Source organism: Lytechinus pictus, chromosome 5, assembly GCF_037042905.1.
Source record: "Lytechinus pictus isolate F3 Inbred chromosome 5, Lp3.0, whole genome shotgun sequence".
Classification (NCBI taxonomy): domain Eukaryota; kingdom Metazoa; phylum Echinodermata; class Echinoidea; order Temnopleuroida; family Toxopneustidae; genus Lytechinus; species Lytechinus pictus.
In genome coordinates, this window is record NC_087249.1 from 48523829 (window position 1) to 48537772 (window position 13944).

At 36.9% G+C, this 13944-nt stretch overlaps 1 protein-coding gene across 1 annotated transcript in view; it reads right to left on the minus strand.

Annotated features, from left to right (window-relative positions):
• Positions 1-13944, minus strand: part of LOC129261160 (arf-GAP with Rho-GAP domain, ANK repeat and PH domain-containing protein 2-like) — a 109266-nt gene that overhangs the window by 29386 nt on the left and 65936 nt on the right. The window contains exons 24-36 of the mRNA XM_064099129.1: positions 13380-13453; positions 12738-12840; positions 11688-11771; positions 9829-9937; positions 9218-9281; positions 8506-8578; positions 8095-8188; positions 7376-7588; positions 6485-6590; positions 5273-5357; positions 4176-4334; positions 3453-3521; positions 807-924 (exon numbers count right to left, since the gene is read on the minus strand). Of these exons, the coding sequence (XP_063955199.1) occupies positions 807-924; positions 3453-3521; positions 4176-4334; positions 5273-5357; positions 6485-6590; positions 7376-7588; positions 8095-8188; positions 8506-8578; positions 9218-9281; positions 9829-9937; positions 11688-11771; positions 12738-12840; positions 13380-13453 (1351 nt within the window). The remainder of the gene's footprint in view (positions 1-806; positions 925-3452; positions 3522-4175; positions 4335-5272; positions 5358-6484; positions 6591-7375; positions 7589-8094; positions 8189-8505; positions 8579-9217; positions 9282-9828; positions 9938-11687; positions 11772-12737; positions 12841-13379; positions 13454-13944) is intronic.

The following is a 13944-nucleotide window of genomic DNA, read 5'->3' on the forward strand; positions in this document are numbered from 1 at the left end:
CATATGTATTTCATGAGACACATAGCGAGTGATTTATAAGCAACTGAAATCCTTGCAACCCAATGGCCTTATTTCTCTGATGTTTGTAAATAAAAGCTCTTGTTTTAACAAGTACAGTGTATCTGACTGCAAAGTCTATTCATGTCAAAATTTGATTAGGTTTAAAGGAAATTAAGCCACATTTTGCTGATATAAAGTTATTTACTAGGAGTAGCCAAATACTACATGTAAGTTCTTGACTTGCATAGAGTTTGTTCTATCACTTTTTAAGAGCCACTATTGTAATTTTATGAAACGATCCAGCATCTCTGAGTTTCAGAGTACATATGAGAAAATATTAATCCAACATGCAATAAAGTTTTGATTACTATCAAACCAGTCTTTAGCAGCCCCTTGCCTATAGTGACCACTAAAACCGATTCCCATGGTGGCAGATTGTTTGTTTAAGAACCTGTCTATAGCAGCCACCTGCCTATAGTGACCAATAAAACTAATTTCCATGAAAGCAGATTGTGTGTATAAGAACCTGTCTATAGCAGCCACCTGCCTATAGTGACCACTAAAATCAATTCCCATGGAGGCAGATTTTGTGTGTATTACTAGTCTATAGCAGCCACCTACATGTACCTACATGTACATGTATAGTGACCACTAAAAAAACCATTCCCATTGAGGCAGATATGTGTATAAGAACCTGTCTATAGCAGCCACTTGCCTATAGTAACCACTATACCTGATAAAGGACATATTTTTTATTTCTCTTGTGTGGTCACTATAGACAGGTTCAACTGTACTTGTGTACTTACCTAACTGTTCGTTATCGATCACCTCAAACAGTCCCCATGGCTTGCCGTCAAGGGTCGGTAGATTGTGCTTCTTCACTACGCTCTCCACCACTTCCTTCGCTGTTGTGTTTTCTTGCAGCTTCATGGAGGAATTAAGAACAAAAAATGATCAGATTTTGCTTTAGGAGTAGACCAACTATAAACATCAAATATTGCTTGCAAAACTTTTAAAAGAGTCGACTCGTTGGGACAAACAACCTATCCAGGGGTGCCTTTCATAAAGCTGTTCGTTAGTTAAGAGCGACTTAAAAAACAAGTGGAATGCCTCTGGCCGTCTCACCTGCATCACGCGATTCAATATAGCAGCAGTGCTGATTTTGAAAACTACTATAACTCGCACAAGATGTTCAGTGATACTTGGTTACTCTTATTTCCACGTTTTATGAACTAGACCAATACACTTATAGAGATATGATGGCAATTCAACAAATACCCCCAACGTGGCCAAAGTTCTTTGACCTTACATGACCTTTGACCTTGATCATGTGACCTGAAACTCGCACAGGATGTTCAGTGATACTTGATTACTATTATGTCCAAGTTTTATGAACTAGACCAACACACTTTCAAATTTATGGCTGTAATTCAACAAATACCCCAATTTGGCCAAAGTTCATTGACCCTAAATGACCTTTGACCTTGATCATGTGACCTGAAACTTGCACAGGATGTTCAGTAATACTTGATTACTATTATGTCCAAGTTTCATGAATCGGATCCATAAACTTTCAAAGTTATGATGGTAATTCAACAGATACCCCCAATTCGGCCAAAGTTCATTGACCCTAAATGACCTTTGACCTTGGTCATGTGATGTGAAACTCATGCAGGATGTTCAGTGATACTTGATTAACCTTATGTATAAGTTTCATGAACTAGGTCCATATATTTTCTAAGTTATGATGACATTTCAAAAACTTAACCTTAGGTTAAGATTTTGATGTTGATTCCCCCAACATGGTCTAAGTTCATTGACCCTAAATGACCTTTGACCTTGGTCATGTGACATGAAACTCAGGCAGGATGTTCAGTAATACTTGAATAACCTTATGGCCAAGTTTCATGAACTAGGTCCATATACTTTCTAAGTTATGCTGTCATTTCAAAAACTTAACCTCAGGTTAAGATTTGGTGTTGACGCCGCCGCCGCCGTCGGAAAAGCGGCGCCTATAGTCTCACTCTGCTATGCAGGTGAGACAAAAACTGGTGATCATTTTTTACGCGCTAAACCATCGCCAATGAATCGAACATTTACCACAAGAAAGGATCACCAGTCGTTCTTAAAGTTGCTCTTAAAGGAGAATGAAACCTATGAAAGAAGATAGCTTGTGTGAAAACAGAAAAATTAAAGAAACAGATCAACGAAAGTTTGAGAAAAATCGGACAAACAATGAGAAAGTTATGAGCATTTGAATATTGCGATCACTAATGCTATGGAGATACTCACATTGGCAATCCGACAAAGATGTGTGATGTCACTTGTGAACAACTCGCCCCATTACTTTAGTATATATTTCACTGAAACTGCCTCTTTTATCACATCTATCAGTAGATCATGTGTTCTTTCTATAGGAGGGCATGTACATGTAATACAGATTTTTAAAAATACATCATGGATAAAAATTTTGTATCACCTTAAGAAAAAGCAAAGAGACATTTGGGGGGTATTTTATAGTCCATCAAAGGGAAAGTTGTTCACATGTGACATCACACATCCTTGTCACATTGCCAATGGGAGGATCTCCATAGCATTAGTAATTGCAATGTTCAAACGCTCATAACTTTCTCATTATTTGTCCGATTTTTCTCAAACTTTCTTTGTTCTTATTCTTTGATTTTTCTGTTTCGACACAAGCCTATTTGTTCCAAAGGTTTCATTCCCCTTTAACTTACGAACAGCTTTATGAAATACCCACCAGGGCCCCATCTGACAAAGAGTTGCAAATAATCCAATCAACCACCACTATAAAAAGCAAGCAGTGTCACCATACAAAATGCATGTTTGTTCAACATGTTTTCTAGGTATGATGTATATTCATACATTAATCGTTTTCTTGACCAATGAGTATGCTCCTCTTTGTTTACAAAAAGGACACTGTGAAAAATATCCTGTAGGAAAAATTATGACATCGAAGGCTTTCCATATACATGTAGGTTGAGGTTGATCGGATCAATCGCAAGTCTTTGTATGACAGGACCCAGATGACTCGACAAATCAACGACTCAAAAACAACTTGATATACAACATCCTTTTTTCAAGGAAATACATTCCATTCAATCTAATTCAAAATATTGAGTTAAAACTTAAAACTCAAATCGACATGTAGCCGAATAACAAATATCACGAAGCATAACATAAACAAAATTATCACATAACACATACATGTACAACATCAAGGACAATCAAATAGCACAATAAACAACACATCATAACATACATGTTACATCAATGACAAATATCCAATAGCATACCATAAACAACATCTGTTGAAATGTAAAATACGAAGTTTCATTAAACAATAAAAAGAAACAAAGTTTAATGAAGATAACAAATTATACAGCATAATCAATATCTTATATTTTAATGCAGAAGATTTGACGACTTACCGGTAGAGATATGCTATTTCCTTCATTCTTATGCCTGATGTAGAAGGGCATGACAATTGCATTTGATTGCTGAAAGAGAATGACATGAATGCAAAATAAATGCTCAATATGAGTAGACTCATTAAGCACTAGTTTCAAGAGAAAAGTCTTTTCAAATCAGGTCAGTGATTCAGCTAGTAGTCCAGACTTTTAAAACCACTTATGTAGATGAGATCTACATAGTTTAAGCAAGCCAATATCAAAATTCTATTAAACGGCAAATCAGAGCGGCATACATGTATATATAAAACAAAGAATAACTTCAGGAGAATATCTTTTCAAATCTAGTCAGTCAGTTAGTACCAGAAGTCCAAAGTTTTTAATCTGGTTAAGTCCAATCTAAATAGGGATGGCCAGATTCATGTCATGCTCACGGCGATCGTCCTTACCTCCATTTTGAAATTCTAACTAATTCCAAATCAGAAAATATACAGTACATGTAGAAAGCAATAATCATGTCAACATGTTTAACACCGGTTATGTTGATCTACAGTTTAAAATAGGTTTAGTAAAGCCAATTTTATAAATTCTAGTTAATGCCAAATCGGAATACATATATAACAAGCAAAAATGTCAGAAAAGAAAGTCTTTTGAAATCATGTCAGTCCGTCAGGTAGTAGTCCAAAGTTAAAAACCAGTTCTGTCCAATTCAAAAGGGGTTGGCCAGATTCACGTCACACTCACTTTTGGTGGTCCTTTAATAAGTTGATGCATCTCTGTCAGTTTCTTGATCTTCTTCTCCTCATCGGCCCACTCCTTATCGTCCACATCAAACAGCCACATGAAGTAGGTCATGAGGTCACCGATAACGGCGATCTCCTTCTCGGCATTGCCGTAGGAAGACTGAATAAAAAAATGGGAAAGGATAGTGAAAAATACAAATTTAGAGGATTTTTTAAAATGAATCTGGAATCCGTTGCAATTAGAGTTGCAATCAAATGCAACTCTAAAAATCACAATCAAATTGATTTTAAACCAATCAAAATTGCTCATTAGGAACTAACGCTTTATTTTGTTTGGTTAAGTTTAAATGCAACGCTTTCTGCAATGGTACCATGAAGTGCTTGCACTTGTAAAATTATTATTGTTGATGTTGTTATATTATTATTATCATTTTCATTTTTTAATTGTTTTTATTCGGCATAATCAAACATGTAAAAAACATATACAAACAATAGGATAAGGAGAGTCACATGGATGCTGTATGGGATACTCCATTTCCTGTCTTCTCTGCTGGAGAATAATACATTTTGCTACTACATCTATTTCTGCAGCAGTTATCATAAAACTTGTGACTGTATGCTAGACTAAGATTTGCTCTCTGCATTCCCAATAGCAACATCATAGCAGCTTTGAACATACAAATGAAAACAGGGTATTGTCTTTGCAAGGAGGCAATCTATCCCCCTCCACTGCACACTCACCCCCCCCCCACCCCCATCAGCCTTATCTCAACATTCAAATTACAAATACATTACAGAAGAACATGAGGATCATATATTGCCTAAACAACATTTTCATTTTCAAATCAAGATTAAATGACAATCACAATAAATATCAAACTTCGCAATATATTAAACTTTACAATATATTTTTAATTTTATTGTTTCATCAAATGTATACAGTTTGGGTGATAATTATTAAACCAATTTCCTCATAAGCTCTCATACATGATAGTCTAATAATTGTTTCCCTTGCTCTATGTATCAAGACGAATCTACAGCACAGGTGTACATTTCAGGACCCCCCCCCCCCCCACCGCTGTGCAATTAAGATCTTACATCTGGAAGGGCCATGAGGGTGGGTCCAAAGACTGATGCAAGATTCTTCTCCGTCATCTTGTTTATCCGCTCCTTCTCTTTCACCCTGTTGATATCAAGATAAGTAGAAACATAAAGAAGTTAAACTGTTAGGTCTTTATCCTTGAGTCTGGTCTAACTCTGTGCTCAATTCATGGGAAGCTGAAATTTCATAATTTTGTTAACATTGCTTGTTTCTTCTGTTTTTTTTTTTTTGTCCTTTCCTACTGCTTGAATGATACTATGATACTACAATACTATTCAGATAGTTATGACCGACTTAAGTGACAATTGTGCTGACATTTAAGATTTGTTACAATTGGCTATCCATAGTTAAACCACAATATTATACCTGAGTTTAAATAAAAACTTAATATACAAATTGAATCTCTATTGTAAGAAATTTGTGTCACAATTGGCTATCCATAGTTAAACCACAATGTTAAACCCAATTTTAACCCTAATCCAGCTGGGGGGGGGGGGTGAATCAACACCCCCTCGACATTTTCCGCAACCATCAACCAAGTCAATGTACATTCAGTTTTCTAACCTTATTCATAAAGATATGATTATTTTTACTTTTATCAACTGAAATTAAATGATTTTAGCATAATTATGCTTTAAAAAGTTTCTGATATAAATGTGGTGAAAAAACAAAGAAATACAAAGGGTAGAAAAACAAAAAAATACATAAGAAATTCATTTTAAAACCAGGACTTTTTTTATTTGTAATGGTAAAAATATATATATATTTGTAGCAATGGTATAAAGAATATTTACACAAAAACATTAGCACTCTATGAGCTTTTTATAGTGAATTAGAGCAAAAAGTATGATTTACCCATAAATTAGCCTAATTAATTCATATTTTAAAAAATCTGATGATTTCGGAAAAATTAACCATACAGCCTTGTAGATTACATCGAACACTATTGTCATGTCAATTTTCACGACGATCACGCGATCGACGGCTGAGATCTCAAGGGGGGTTGATTCAACCCCCTCCCCGGTCATAGCACACCCCCAAAAAAAGCCCGGTCTGGTTAGGATTAAACTAAGAGTTAAAAATACAAATTGAATCTCTATTGTTAGAGATTACATGTATGTATCAAACTGGCTATCCATAATTAAACCACAATGCTAGAACTTTGAGCTTACATTAAAAATGAAAATAAACCTATCAAAGACTGTTACCTTATGAGATGTGCTATGATGGCTTTGAGAGTGTAGTAGTGAACCTTAGGCAGGCAACCAAGAAGATGCTTGTACCATTCCAGTTTTATAGCATGGTCCGTGTAATCTGTAAAAAAAGATAATAAAACATGGTAATTTTGACAGATAAGGAGATAGCAATGGATAGAGACAGATGGAAAACCATGACATCCAACCTCTTCAAAGAGAAGGAACAGAGGTAAGGTAAGGTAAGGAGATATTATGTAGATGAATCAATTTGTTTTTGTATTTTGGTGGCCATTCATTGTTACCCGATTACTTTAGAAAGCATGAATGCTTGTGAGCAAGTAACCAGAGAGAAGGCTCAAGGTCCTCTCCAAGAGACCTAGTGACAGGGAAAATGTGATTTGCAAAGGGCAACGAAGTGGGAATCAGCCTGGGTCACCAGACTGCTTAACACCGCTATGCCAAGAGCGGTGGAGCTATAAACATTCTTATTTGATGATGATGATGATGGTGGTGATGATGGTGATGACGACGATGATGATGATGATGATGGCAAAGATGATGATGATGACAATGGTGACAATGGTGGTGGTGATGATGATGATAATGATCGTGATGCTGCTGCTAATGATAATGGTGATGATGATGGGATGATGATGATAATGATGATGGTGGTGGTAACAAAGATGATGATGATGATGATGATGAAGATGATGATGAAGATGATGATGATCATAGCGATGATGATGATGATGATGGTAGTAGTGGTGATGATGATAATGGTGATAGGGAATGAGGAAAATGACAATGATGAAGATGATGATGACAATCATCATCATCATAAGGGCCTATCATTTTTTTTTATTATTGGCACCTCAACTCCAGTAAAACCTTGTGATTCCTCACCTGACACCTCAATCCATTTGCTGTAGTACTCCTTGGTGAGCACCGGATCTGGGAGCTCTCGGAAGTATTTCTTAAGTGCCCCTGTTACGTCGTTCACCTCAAAATCGTCCCTGCTTATCCTGACCGACTTTGGGCTCGTCCTGAACATCTCACGGACCTTCTGAATCTTGGAGGCTGTTCCGCTCAGTCTGTAGATGCCTTGCTGCTCAAGACCTGTTTCGGATGTGGTGATAGAAACAACGATATGCAGATGCTTCAGTGTTAAAGCTAAGTTCAAGTTATGGTATACAAATCTAATTTCGAGAGAAAATGTTTGGAAGCAAGCGTAAAGTGTATATCATAAGCCAGAATGCTTATTTAGAACAACAAAGTTCAATTCAAATAATTCAGGCTTGCCTGAAATTATACTCATTTCATTTACATGCTTTTCCTGTTGTACATGTACATGTAGCTAACACAGGAAACAACATGTGAGACCACACTATAAATTGTATTTTCAGTAGTTTTTCCTGATCTCATTTGCTTATTACTCTGTAATTCTACATTTTCATGAAAAATGGTGTGGCAGATATCCTTTACAAATATTTCTACAAGGTTTATACAATTCTGTGGAAATTTTGATCAATTCTGTGAACATTTTGTTTTCTTTTTGTTACCAATTTAAGAGTTTATCTTTAAATACATATCTAAAGATCTGCTCCAAAGGAGCGACGTCTTACCTTCATGGATATAAACAAATTCAATACACTCCTTGATGATGTGTGGTATATGCCCTTCCGTTAAAAGCTGATCCTCTAACTCTGGACCGATTTGCTGTAGCAACAAAAGCACAAAAGTGAAGACTGGTCAAGGTCGGGTCTCATATTATGCACATGGTAAGAAATAATTTCTAATTTAGGGGCTATATTGTTCCGAATGGGGCAATTGCTGAAATTGTGGGGGCTATTTCTTTTATTTCACTTCTTGCGCAACAAGCAGTTAAGCTGCAATTCCTGCTAGGCTAAAAATTGCAAACTTTTGGTTTTAACCCTCTAATGAAGAATAACTCTTAAGTTACTACATGTACATGTAAAACAATTTTTTTTTTTTTTTAAACCCCAACAAATGCATGCTGATTATGAATCACTTACCGATGAATTCTTTTGTAGAGCTAACATCCAGGCATCACTTATCTGCTGCTTGTCTGCTCGAAGATAGATCGTCCTGAGAAAGAAAGATATGAATTCAGCAAGTAAGACAGCTGATAAAGGAAATATATCAAAGATGAGGTACATGTAGTGATGTACCCATCCTTGCGTACTCAAAATGTACAAAGGTTACAAGATTCTTCGTTTACATTTTGCTTGATTTTAATAAAAAAAACCTTTACTGTACTTACCCTCCTTATCCTTATCCTCCTTCTCTTCCTCCTCCTCTTCCCTTTTCCTCCTCCTCCTCTTCCTCCCTCCCCCACCCCTCCCTCTCTCCCTTCTCCACCTCCTTCTCCTCTTCCCTCTTCATCCTCCTCCTCATTTCCCCTACTCTTCCTCCTCCTTCTCCTCCTCTTCATCCTCCTTATTTCCCCCTCTTCCTCCTCCTACTCCTCCAGCTCTCCTCTCTCCCCCTCCAGCTCCTCTCTTTCCTCCTCTCTCCTTCTCCTCCTCCCTCCTTCTCCTCCTCCCTCCTTCTCCTCCTCCCTCCTTCTCCTTCTCCTCCTCCCTCCTCCCTCCTCTCTCCTTCTCCTCCTCTCTCCTCCTCCTCCTCCCTCCTCCTCCCACCTCCTCTGATCCAACCTCATCATTATTAGCATCTTTTACTACAACTACATCCATTACTACAAGGAACAAAAATATACACACTCACCTTCCCTCAATGACAATGGCTATGTCCTTGACTTGTTCACTGCTCTCTTCCTCATGGTCTTGACCTATACACAATTTATTTTTAAAAAAATATGAAGAAAAAAAAAATCATTACACACAATTATAACTTGTTTCCGGCTGTAACTATTAATGCAAAAACAGCTGTAGTAAAAAAAAATCACAAATGTCATCAATGCCGACATTCACGAGACAACTTCTGAAGAAATTGTATCTGATTTTAGAGTGATTCGGACAAAACATATTAACCCATGAAATTGTTGCATTTAATGGCACATTATTCTTTTTACATGTATATAATATCAATCAAAGGCATATGAATTATAAATACAATGCTAGCATCTTGCTGAAAAAATAATGATAATTCAAATAAGAATAGATTGAAATAGAATAAAAATAAAAAGATAATTTGAATACATAAGGGAACACAAGTTTACTGAAAAAAATATCTGTAAAAACCTGTAACTTTCTGACAACTAAAACCAAATTTTATCAGCGCAAATTATGAATTCTCCAAGTGCACACACAATCTATACTTCTCATGTACATGATTAAAGAAGGCCAACCTGAAAGGTCAAAGGTCAATGAACTTACTGATCTCCTTCGCTTTCCTTAGATCAATGATCTCCATGCCATCTTTCTCAGCCGAGTAGAAAGAGAGAAGCTTTCCTTTCAGTAGGAACCATAACCTGTGCCAGGTTGTCTGAAAACAAAATGAAAAATAAACCAATGTAAATGAGTCCAAATACACAAATACAAGAAAGCAACTTCATATTCCATGGCATATCCAGGCGGGGTGCATGGGGCATACATGTATGCCTCCTCTATACTTTGAGAATTGACCATTGAACTAAAGCTAAAATCATTTGTCATTTGTGCCCCCTACATTTCAAAATCCAGGATCCGACACTAATATCTTATAAAGTGCCGTGGTGTAGCGGTTCTGACTCTCGCCTTGTAATCAGAGGGTCGTGTGGTCGAATCCCACCATGGCCTAGCGTCCTTTGGCAAGACGTCAATCCATCATTTGCCACTCTCCACCCAGGTGTTAAATGGGTACCCGGTAGGATGTGAAAGCCTACATGTATGTAGTATGCCTAGCATTTGAGTCTTGGAACTCTTGTTGGAATGCTCCGCAGGGAGTGGAGAAGTGCATACATTGTATGCGGGCATGCAAGGATCCGATGACCGGGATCTGTAAAGCGCTTAGAGACGTTGTTCCGATGTGTTAAGCGCTATAAAAATGCGGAATATTATTATTATTATAACTTTTAACAAACATTGCCTACCCTACATGTACATATATGTATAAAGCTAGTGTGACAAACAAGGTAATGCAATATGTTACATAGCGATTATTTAGGGGCTGTATCATCACTTTTGCCAATCAAATATCATATCATAAGCTTTTCTCTTCAAGTTATATGAATAGCATCAATCCTTTCTCAAACTTTTTAACAAGAAATTTGAAAGAATTAAACTTCAAATAGGATGAGGTAGGGATTATATCATCACTTTTGTCAAACAAATATCTTGCCATAAGATTTTCTCTTTCAGTATTAATATGAAAAGCATCAATCCTTTCTCAAACTCAAACAAGAAATTTGAAAGAATTAAACAAATAAGATGAGAGGCAGAATCTTCTGGTGGGTGTTTCATAAAGCTGTTCGTAAAGATACGCACAACTTCATGCACGACTGGAACATGATCTTTACTCAATTACATAGGAATAACACTTGGCATTAGAAAGGGTTACCAGTCGTGCGTAAAGTCATTTGTATCTTACCAACAGCTTTATGGAACACAGGTAAGACAAAGAGTGCAGGGAAGGGAAACCTCTTGCCTCTCCAAACCTTTGTCTGACTATCATGTTCTATACAATATACAAATAGCGAATAGGCATGAGTGCGATGGTGCAAGATTTCGCATGAGGTGAAAGAAAGATGCTCTATGCTCTATTCAACGAGGCGTTAGCCGAGTTGAATAGAGCGTCTCTTGCTCTAACCGAATGCAAAATCTCGCACCATTGCACGAATAAGAATATTCGCTATTTGTGTTGTACAACGCCTCGGAATTTAGCGAAAATATAAAAAACAAGAGTTTTCCCTGCAGTAATCTATGAAAAGGGAGCAAAAAATTGAAAGCGAAAAGCAAATCCCACAAGCACACATGACCTTGGGCAGCATTGCGCATTTAGCCAGCTATTCGCATATTGCACCTTCATTTTACTGAGCGCAATGAATTAAATTGTATTGTGACGTCACCTCCTAAACCCGTGCAACGGTACATTTTGGATGGTATGTCTTGTGTGCAACGGTACGAATGTTTGACATTCAGCCTCCCATTTGCTCGCGTACCACAAGCTAAGTAGGCATTGTACAATACTGACAGAGATAAACTACTTGATGATACATGTACAGGTATAAAGGGACTCGATAAAATGGGAAACATACCGATGATCTTCCGATCTTCTTCCTCAAAAAGCCGGCATACTCATAATCCTCACAGTCCCGCCACATGCATTCTGGGGTATGGAACTGAAAATGAAAAAATTGAAAAGGAAAAATATAATAATCTCTTATAACATATCGTAACTAATCTCACTACAAAGCCCATTATTTGGCATCAAAGCCATAAAATATTTAGAGCATCACTTCTGCATATTTTTCATTAGATTTTCATATGTATTTTATCTAATTTTACTGGGAGCTACAACTCACAAGTCCTTATTTATGTCATTTTCATTCTTGTACATATTGTGGAGCGTTGTGGCCCAGTGGATTAGTCTCCGGACTTTGAAACAGAGGGTCGTGGGTTCGAATCCCAGCCATGGCGTACTTTCCTTTGGCAAGAAATTTATCCACATTGTGCTGCACTCGACCAAGGTGAGGTGAAAGGGTACCCGGTAGGAAGAAATTCCTTGAATGCTTGAGCGCCCGATCAAGGTAGCCGTGCTAAAGCCGGGGTAATAATAATAGCAGGGCCCGCTAGGAGAACAGTTTTCGGAACTGATGTGGCTACCCTGGGTAAATATGCCGTTATTATTATTATTATTGTATATTGTTTTTTACATTGAAGAGAAAATAAATAAATTGAACTTGAACCTTCTTATGTATGATTCGTAAATGAAATGACCACACCCAAAACAACAATAGGAGAGAGAGCAAGACCAACTTTCAAAATTTCAATATGATGTTATATTCAACCTTTAGGTAGGCAATATCTGTGTACTATTTACCTTGACGAGAGAATGCATCCAGTTATTTCTGTCAGTTTCAGCACAAGCAAATTTCAAAAGTTCAATACAATATAATGATATATTCAATCTCTAGGCAGGCAATATCTACATGTATATACTACATTACATGTATTTACCTTGACTCAAGAATGCATCCAGTTCTTTCTGTAAGTTTCAGCACAAGCACATAGTAAAATTTCAATATAATATAATGTTATATTCAATCTCTAGGAAGGCGATATCTGTGTACTACATATGTATTTACCTTGACTAGAGAATGCATCCAGTTTTTTCTGTCGGCTTCATCTTCAGCAGCAAAGAGGAAGAGCCTTCCAGCCGTTGTTCCGATCTCAAAGCAATAATCATGACTGTTGGAATAAAATTTTAAAATGTGATTGATCATTTCTGCTTACCAGTATTGACAATCAGAGACTTGTAACACAAAGCTTAGCAATCAATCATAGCACATTTTTCTACGATCGATGGCATTGACTACAATGTACAATCAATCATGAAAGTCAAGCATATGATTAATTGCTAACCTTGGTGTTATGGGACCCTGATATGTCCTTTCATTCTGTACTTCATTAATAAGAAAAGTAAAATAACCAAGAAGTGTAGCTGTATCAGAGAGAGGAACTAGCCATTTTCCCTCTCATTTGTAGCTTTTTTCCCTCATTTTCATAGCCCTCTTGTAGCTGTTCTGTACCCCTTCTGAAAAAAGGCTAGAAAACAGCAAAGTTGATCCATTTTGTGTGCAACATATCAAAAAGCCACTATTACTATTAGAATTGTAGTAACAAATGTTAATTAGATGTTGTGATTCAAATATATAGAAAGAAATCTAACGGCTAAAACTCAAAGGTGTACAAGTACTAGTATCATGAATCTTTTTTTAATAACTTACCCTTGCTTTGAGGCAGATTTGGCGACAAACACGATCTCAGTTCCTTCTATTGTATTCTTAGCAGCCTGGTTAGCCTGTCAGGAAAAAAATAAGAACAATAAATATTCAGTTCTTTTTTCATGTTATCATCTCACATATCTATGCGCACCCAAAGGATTTGAGATATTAAAATGTATTACCCTGGCCATAACCCTAGTATTTTTACAGCACACAGGAATACCTGGCAGGGGGTTTATTTCCGATTCGTCAAATCACCAACTCATCTATCATCTATTATCTATCATCAATTCGTCCACTATCCACATGGTCTAATTGCCATTTTGTCCACTCACCATTTTGCCTAATAACCAATTGGTCCAATAGCCTGTTAGTCCATAAACCATTTGGTCAATTTGGATAAGTGTTAATTGGGCAAAATGAATGAAAAGAAAATGGGTATTAGACGAAACGGTCATAGACGAACTGGTGATTAGAAGAAAAGATTATTGGACCAAATGGTTGATGGAGGGAATGGCATTAGACTAAATGAAGGTAGACCATGTGATAAGTGGACGAGTTGGCAATA